This window comes from Neoarius graeffei, chromosome 25 (assembly GCF_027579695.1).
Source record: "Neoarius graeffei isolate fNeoGra1 chromosome 25, fNeoGra1.pri, whole genome shotgun sequence".
Lineage (NCBI taxonomy): Eukaryota > Metazoa > Chordata > Actinopteri > Siluriformes > Ariidae > Neoarius > Neoarius graeffei.
In genome coordinates this window covers 11,442,857-11,451,877 of record NC_083593.1, presented here as the reverse complement: position 1 = coordinate 11,451,877, position 9,021 = coordinate 11,442,857, and the positions used below count along the sequence as shown (strand labels likewise).

At 40.9% G+C, this 9,021-nt stretch overlaps 1 protein-coding gene across 1 annotated transcript; it reads left to right on the top strand.

The window, feature by feature from the left end:
* Positions 1 to 6,310: 6,310 nt before the first annotated feature.
* LOC132873339 (polyadenylate-binding protein 4-like) lies at positions 6,311 to 8,877 on the top strand. The gene is made up of 8 exons (XM_060908801.1): positions 6,311 to 6,417; positions 6,526 to 6,675; positions 6,893 to 6,988; positions 7,242 to 7,413; positions 7,681 to 7,760; positions 7,961 to 8,056; positions 8,399 to 8,582; positions 8,830 to 8,877. The coding sequence occupies exons 1-8, from the start codon at positions 6,367 to 6,369 to the stop codon at positions 8,859 to 8,861; spliced, it is 861 nt and encodes a 286-aa protein (XP_060764784.1). The 5' UTR covers positions 6,311 to 6,366; the 3' UTR covers positions 8,862 to 8,877.
* The last annotated feature ends 144 nt before the right edge of the window (positions 8,878 to 9,021 follow it).

The window sequence follows — 9,021 nt, the reverse complement described above, 5'->3', positions numbered from 1 at the left end:
ATGGCAACAGCCAGCATGCTAACATGCTCATGTGAACATGCTAACATACTAATGCAAACCTGCTAACCTGCAAATGCTAACATGCTAATATGTGAATGTTAACATGCTAAAAGCTAGCATGCTAACATGGTAATACTAATATGCTAATACGCTATGCCTTACATGTTAACAGCTAACCTGCTAGCATGCTAATATGCTATTGCTAGCATGTTAGCATGCTAATGATACCATGCTATACCTTGCATGCTAACAGCTAGCATGCTAACATGCTAATGCAAACATGTTAACATGCAAATGCTAACATGCTAATGCTAATATGCGAAAAGCTAGAATGCTAACATGCTAATATAAACATGCTAACATGCTATGCCTTACATGTTAACAGCTAGCATGCTAGCATGCTAATGTGAACATTTTAACATGCGAATGCTAACATGCTAAAAGCTAGCATGCTAATATTAACCTTCTAACATGCTAATGCTAACATGCTAGCATGCTAATTGCTAACATGCTAAAAGCTAGCATGCTAACATGCTAATACTAACATGATAACATGATAATGGATAATATGCTAATTGTTTGCATGTTAACAATCTAAGGCTAATAGGCTAACAACTAGCATGCTAACAGCTAGCAGGCTAACATGCTAATGGATAACATGTTAACTGTTAGCATGCCAACGTGCTTAACGTGACATCCTAATATGCTAAAGGCTACCATGCTAACTGTTAGCATGCTAACATGCTAATCCTAACATGCTAACAACTCTCATGATAACATGTTAAAGCTAACATGAGAACAACTAGCAATTGCTAATAGCTAGCATGGTAGTGTGCTAATGGCTAACATGCAAACAGCTAGTACGCAGTGTGCATATGGGCAAGGATTCCTAATAAAGTGGCCTTTGAGTTGTAGTTGATTTGTTTTCAAAGTCTCAAATGAGCAGATCCTTGCCAAATGCATTATCGCGTGTGGGGGAATGGAGGGATGACTCTGTCATGCTTCCAATAATTAGTGGCAGTGTGGAGGAAAAAGGGATGAATGAAAGGCAAGACAAAGACGAGTGCAGGTCAGAGCTGATATCATGTGTGTGATGGGTGAGTTGGCCTGAGGAGCCACATGAAGTTTGGTGGATGTGCGGTGAAGTGTTACTGAGTAAAACTCCATTCATTTGAATGGGGCCAAAAATCATTGGAAGACTATGGGGGGAAAAAGGGATGCGTGAAACCCAAAGAAAAAAATGAGTGCGGTCTCAGATAAGGGGATGGATATGTGCAGGGACTTGGCCTGAGGCATCATTTGAAGTTTCTTGAACTTTGGTCACTCGGTTCAAAAAATTGACGGAGACTGAAAGTTTTTCTCCCGAAACTCCATGTATTTTCAAAGGGGCCAAAAAGCAATGGAAGCCTATGAAGGAAAAAGGGATGAGTGAAAAGAAAGGAAAAGACGAGTGCAGGTCAGAACCGATTGCATGGATGTGTCGGGGGAGTTGGCCTGAAGTATCACATGAAGTTTGGTGCGTCTCGGATGGAGCGTGTCCGAGCAGGATGATTCGATTCATGAGCCCTATTCATTCTCTTTGGGGAAAAAATGACAGAAAAAGGACAAGAACGAGAGAACGGGTGCGTCGATCCAAAAGCTGTATACAAGCACACTACACGGGTTCAGGCCGGACGTGTCAGAGTTGGAACGGTGTCGCTATCTCAAAAGCTGCAGGAGGAGTCGCAGCTCCAAAATATGAGTGTGCTATAATAATAAATACATCAAGTAAACTTAAGAAGAAGAAGAACAATAGTGTGCTTGCTGCTTCCCTATATAGTGAGTAGGGAATAGTGAATGAGTGCGTGATTTCGGACACAGCCTTTACTGTCGGATGGTATCAAAGCGTTTTGTGTTATCATTCAAAATCATTCCAAAATAGAAGGAGCACGTGACATGAGCCAGAGCAAATCAACGGCAAACAATCAAAAATCAACATCAGGCAAGCAAACTTAACAGCAGCAAGCGACTTTAACAAGAGCAAGAGATTATTTCACAATTTAACACCTTCAACTACTTCAACACCATCAACTTGACGTTTCAACAGGAGATTCACTTCAGACTTCACACCATCCTCTGGAAAATGGTAAGTTTTAACCACATACCTTTCTGCATACGGTGATGTTAATTAGCAAAATTGATCGTCAGGATTCACAGTACAGGACCACTGTTTTTTTTTTTTTTAATTTATGGTATTTGTCACACGCCGTGACCCAGAGCAACTCACATTTATCTCATTTATCCAAGTGATTGGTATTTAAGGGACTTGCTCAAGGGCCCAGCCAGAGCAGCTTGGCAACACCGGGATTGAACTCAGGACTTTGAGCAGTAGTCCAACTGCTGGGAAAATTCTGCATGTAGACGCTCATTGAAGTTTCCAAATCTGTCACTGCTCAACTCCTGAATATTTTCTATCGTGAACACAGTCATTAAAAAGCTTATAATCTTTGCTTTCCAAAGAAATTCATCTCGTTAAGATCTGTTCAGTACTTTGGGAGGAACGGCAGGTTGAAGTTGGTACAACAGAGTTCACTCTCTGCTCGCGGCACATCGGGAAACTACCGCTGCTTTTTGAGTCACGGGAAAGCGGTCAGGCTCTCTCTCTCTCTCTCTCTCTCTCTCTCTCTCTCCTGATAGGTTTCCGACTGGATTACTCCTGAATATCAATCAGATTACTTTTATAGGGATGTTCTCTCACTCTCACTGTTTCTGATGAAGTCTCATCTCATCTCATTATCTCTAGCCGCTTTATCCTTCTACAGGGTCGCAGGCAAGCTGGAGCCTATCCCAGCTGACTATGGGCGAAAGGCGGGGTGTTTCTGATGAAGTATTCAGCAAAAATTTCCGTCTGCTGATGTTTGATGTTATGACGTACGAAAGACTTTGAAGTGAGTTTTCATAGCTTTACCGACTTATATTTTCAAATCAAACTGATTCATGAAAATAAATGACTCTTTGAGCTGAGCTCCTGCGCTTTGTGTACGACGGTGCGTATGATTGGTAATTACTAACATCGGCCACTAGGCGGTGTTTAGGACTGGTAATTACTAACATCGGCCACTAGGCGGTGTGTATGACTGGTAATTACTAACATCGGCCACTAGGCGGTGTTTAGGACTGGTAATTACTAACATCGGCCACTAGGCGGTGTGTATGACTGGTAATTACTAACACTGGCCACTAGGCGGTGTGTATGACTGGTAATTACTAACATCGGCCACTAGGCGGTGTTTAGGACTGGTAATTACTAACATCGGCCACTAGGCGGTGTGTATGACTGGTAATTACTAACACTGGCCACTAGGCGGTGTGTATCTCGTTCTATGATTACCAGTCATACACACCGCCTAGTGGCCAGTGTCAACCAAATTAAACAAAAGAGGCTGGCTATGATATAAGAAAATTCTACAACCCAGAAACAGATGGGAGCTCCGCTTTTAAGCAGTGCCTAAATCTATATATTAGAATATAACTGTAGTTGTTTTGATGAAAAATAGTGAGATATTAGTGTTTAGAATGATAATTTAAAAATCTGGAAGTCAGAAACGGAGTGTCAATTTCAAATCAACTAAATGCAATTGTTTATTGGATGTGGCTCACTCAGTTTTTTCGACGTTCGCCTTGAAAGCTGTGAATATTAATCGAAATAATCATTTATATTCTTTATATTTAATTGTAATTAACACTGATTTCTCCTTTGTGATGTATACATGAGAGTTAAGATCAGCCTTATATTGCACAAATAAAGCCATTTGGTGAAACTTTGAAGAAGAAAGTGTACCGATTTAACATTTTTATCTAATTAGCAAAATAAATACGAATTAAATACTAATTTGCATCATTGGTTTTTGGTAATTTTTTAAACTTTGCATTCAGTATACAACTCTCTATGTGCCTGACAATTTCCATGTAAATATCTTGAAAAACAGAAAAGTTATTAAGAAAAAGCACTTGAGCTCATTCATTAATGAGGCCCATGTTGGACTGTGTTATCCTCATACAGAATATCACAACAGTTTTCTAAAAATTAAGTTGTTTTTCCAATCTTTGACTGGTAATATCTCAAGAACAGATATACATATTTTAATTATGTAAAAATTATGTTGTTCTGCAATCATTTCTGAATTCAGTGAGATCAGTTTTAAGCGATTTGGATTTAATTTGAACTTTCAGCTGATATGCCTAATAATATATCCAGACCTGTTTATTCAGAGAAATGTAATTATTTCATCATTAGGCTTCAGTATGTACCTGTTTCTTCACCTGTTCACTAAATACTTGTTCATGACAATTAAACAAAACACAGCGGCTGTATTACCCAATGAGGAAAGTGCCATGTTTTGGTCTTAAGCAGCTCTCAGATATTAAGTGTCTTTAAGTGCCCCAAGAGGCAAGTGTCTTTAAAGCCAACTCTGTTCCTTTCTTCACTTTCAGGCTCAACAATTTTTCAACGTTCTTCAGAGTCCAAGCCTGTCCCACCCCATCCTTCCACCCCATGCGTCATGGGGTGACATAATGGATGCTCTGGACGATGGGCTCGAGGGTGTAGAGCCCTTCATGTTACATGTGAGACACTAAGCTTGTGAATAAATTGAACATACAGTTAGGTCCATATATATTTGGACACTGACATAAATTTTGTTTTTTTACCTGTTTACTGAAACATATTCAAGTTATAGTTAAATAATGGACATGGACATAAAGTCCAGACTTTCAGCTTTCATTTGAGGGTATACACATTAAAACTGGATGAAGGGATTAGGAGTTTCAGCTCCTAAACATGTGCCACCCTGTTTTTAAAGGGACCAAAAGTAATTGGACAATTGACTCCAAGGCTATTACATGGGCTGGTGTTGGCAATTCCTTCGTTATGTCATTCTCAATTAAGCAGATTAAAGGCCTGGAGTTGATTTGAGGTGTGGTGCTTGCATTTGGAAGATTTTGCTGTGAAGAAAACATGCGGTCAAAGGAGCTCTCCATGCAGGTGAAACAAGCCATCCTGCAAAAAGACCTGGACGCCCACAGAAGACAACAGTGGTGGCTGATCGCAGAATAACTTCCATGGTGAAGAGAAACCCCTTCGCAACAGCCAACCAAGTGAACAACACTCTCCAGGAGGTAGGCGTATCAATATCCAAATCTAGCATAAAGAGAAGACTGCATGAAAGTAAATACAGAGGGATCACTGCACGGTGCGAGCCACTCATAAGCCTCAAGAATAAAAAGGCTAGATTGGACTTTGCTAAAAAACATCTAAAAAAGCCAGCACAGTTCTGGAAGAACCTTCTTTGGACAGATGAAACCAAGATCAACCTCTACCAGAATGATGGAAAGAAAAAAGTATGGTGAAGGCGTGGTACAGCTCATGATCCAAAGCATACCACATCATCTGTAAAACATGGCGGAGGCAGTGTGATGGCTTGGGCATGCATGGCTGCCAGTGGCACTGGGTCACTAGTGTTTATTGATGATGTGACACAGGACAGAAGCAGCCGGATGAATTCTGAGGTATTCAGAGACATACTGTGTGCTCAAATCCAGCCAAATGCAGCCAAACTGACCCACAACCCACAAGGCCCACAAACAAACAGCAACTGAAAACCGCTGCAGTAAAGGCCTGTCAGAGCATTAAAAAGGAGGAAACACAGCGTCTGGTGATGTCCATGAGTTCAAGACTTCAGGCAGTCATTGCCAACAAAAGGTTTTCAACCAAGTATTAGAAATGAACATTTTATTTACAATTATTTAATTTGTCCAATTACTTTTGAGCCCCTGAAATGAAGGGATTGTGTTTAAAAAATGCTGTAGTTCCTCACATCTTTATGCAATAATTTTGTTCAACCCACCGAATTAAAGCTGAAAGTCTGAACTTCAACTGCATCTGAATTGTTTTGTTCAAAATTCATTGTGGTAATGTACAGAACCAAAATTAGAAAAATGTTGTCTCTGTCCAAATATTTATGGACCTAACTGTATATAGCATAAATGTTTAATTCTCTCTTTTCCTGTCTAAACCAGGATCCCTGGAGAGCAGATAACATCAGCCAGGAAGAGGAGCAGAAGCTAATGGAGCATAAGTTGCAAGAACATACACAAACACAGGCATGCAATATAATAACTCTTCTAATTCCTTTTCTTTCTCAGAGTGAAGATGTGCAGGCTGGCAGTATAAATGCTCCTCTGGCTCCACCTGTAACATCACCAGCAGTGTCAGAGCCTGAGCCCGGATCTGCCACCCATGTCCAGCCTCAGCCGTCCGTGGAAAAGCAAGACCGTTTCAAAGCGCCACCATCCACACTGCCAGATCCTCTTTCATGGGGTGACATCATGGACGCACTGGATAATGGGCTAGAGGACATAGAGCCATTCACTTTACATGTGAGACACTGAGCTCGTGAATAAGTTGGACATATATAATGTTAATCATTTTTTTCAGTGGTGTCTTTAATTCTCTAATTCTTTCATGTTTTTTTTTGTCTAAAATAGCATCCCTGGAGCATGAATGTCATCGACAAAGTAGAGGAGCAGAAGCTAGAGGAGCAGCAGGGAGAGGAGCAGCAGGTACAGGCTACAATCCAGAAGCAGCCTGTTCAGAAGAAGAAGGTCCCTGAGAAACGCATCAGCAAGAACAAGAAGGTAGAGTCTTTTTGCAGATCACAGATCTTTTGCAAAGAGGACATGCTTTAAATCCATATATGGATATGTGGGTGTATCTCTGAGTTCATGTCTGAGTGCAAGTCTGTGCTGACTTTTACATTTATGCATTCAGACTAGGTTTTGTACAGCTATGATTTTTTAGTTTAGTCATTCACTTCATTAACATGCTAGATGTTGACTCTGCCCTGTTCTGTAGACATTCACACTCCTACTGAGGAATTTGGATGGCAGCGTGGAAGACGAGCGCCTACAGGAGGAATTCAGGCGATTTGGGACGGTCATCAACGCAAAGGTCACTAGCAATTACTAATCCCTAGATTTCATTCCTTTCTCAAGAACCAGTGTTCACCTCACCTTACTCACTGTATTACATCAAAAGTAGTGTACACTTGCAGCACAAGGAGATGAATGTGTAGAGGGGTGATTTTTTTTCTCAAATGGTGTATTTTCTGAATGTGGATGAGCTACGAATCTTTTTGCATTGTATGTGCAATGCATGTAATGCTCATTCTTTGCTTTCTGTATCTTCTCGCTGTCCTCTACAGGTCATGATGAAGAATGGCCGTTCAAGTGGCAAGGGCTTCATCACCTTTACATCTCGTGATGAAGCCAGAAAAGCCATCGTCACCATGAACGGCAGGCTGTTGGGCAGCAGGCCTGTGTACATGAGTCCGGCTCAGAGTAGCCGCACTAGACAGCTGACCATCCAGCCACAGGGTGAGTCACAGCTGTCTGATTAGTTTTGCGTTAAGTTTAACAACACTGGTGTTGAGAGAGTGCGGTTTGGGTCTCAGCATGCTTGGGGGTGGTCAAGGTGTAACTATAACACCAGTGGTGGACTGAGAATTCATACTTGCGTGAATGTAGTGAGTCAAAATCTGACGCAATTAAAAAGATTGAAAGTGGATGTATACTATTAAAGTAAGCAAATTAGTGGAACTTACTGATTGTACGCAAAAGTGAAATGATTGGCTGTACCTACAGATGCCGCTCCAGAGAGACAGGAAGAGCCTCGGCGAGAAAAGAAGATGCCGGAGAAGACGATCAGCAGAGTACAAGCAAAGGTGCTACTGTGACTATATTTAGAGTGACTCTTATCGATTTGGACCAGCTTTTGGTCACAGCTGTGTTTAATCACATTTTTAGTTTAAGAATTGGCTTAATACTGAGTGATTGATCAGTACGTATTATTATATCCCACAGTACAAACACCCACATGCACACACTCACACACTGGATGTTAACTCTGCTCTCTGTTCTGTAGACTGGCGAAATCTTCGTGAAAAATTTGGACTACAGCGTGGATGACGAGTTCCTGCACGACTATTTCCAACCCTTTGGAAGCGTCATCAGAGCAAAGGTTACTTTCAACTACTAATCCCTACATTTTATTCCTTTCCCAAGACCCTGTGTTCACTTCCCCTTACTCACTCTATTAGGTCAAAACCTATGTGCACTTGCAGCACAAGGATATGAGTGTGTAGCGGGGAGTTTTTTTCTATAGTTTGTACCAAAAATTACCTTTAACATAAAAGAGATTCATATCAACTATGGGGAGGTGCAATACCAGAACCCTGACGCTAACACAACATAGCTGTACATAGTTTATATTTTTCTGGACAGACATTGCTCGGTTTTCCTCATGATTAATCACATGAGAGTGTGTAACGCTCACTTTTTGCTTTCTGTTTCTCCCCTACAGGTGATCATGGAGAATGGGCGATCGAGAGGCAGAGGATTTGTACAGTATACCACTCCTGACGAAGCCAGAAACGCCGTAGAAATGCTGAACGGGAAGATCCTGGGCGGGAGGCCATTGCATGTGGCGATAAACAACGAGCAGCACAAGACTACCTTTGCCTGGACGCAGAGGGTGCAGCAACATCGTGAGTCACAGCTGTCCTGAAAGTGTCTTCCAAAGTGCATTTCCCATTATGTACTTAGCTACTTACTGAACAAAGCACATGTGGAGTGACAGAAATTTTGAATGCAGTAATAAAATGATGTAAAATCCTGCAACAGTAAAACAAGATTGTCATAACAATATTATAAACTATGATATTTGACAATTATTGTGATGTATACAAGTCCACACACAGTGTACGCTAATATGGCTCTGCTTTTCTCTTTCAGGTCGTCCCTGTGTCGCGCCAGCAGCCAAATAAATTAATAAACCTTGTCAAAAATGTAACAAAACATGGTCTGGGTCTTTATTATAGTCAATAAATGTTGGTGCAATCAGCTTGCACAGTAACATCTGTGCTGTTAAATAATCAGTCATAAAATTTCACCCTAATAAATTTATATTTTTCATTAGAAATGAGA

Coding starts and splice junctions, on each gene's coding strand:
- LOC132873339 (XM_060908801.1), top strand. CDS start 6,367: ATGGACGCACTGGATAATGGGCTAGAGGACATAGAGCCATTCACTTTA. Junction 6,418..6,525: donor TAGAGCCATTCACTTTACAT/GTGAGACACTGA, acceptor TGTCTAAAATAG/CATCCCTGGAGCATGAATGT. Junction 7,414..7,680: donor GCTGACCATCCAGCCACAGG/GTGAGTCACAGC, acceptor CTGTACCTACAG/ATGCCGCTCCAGAGAGACAG.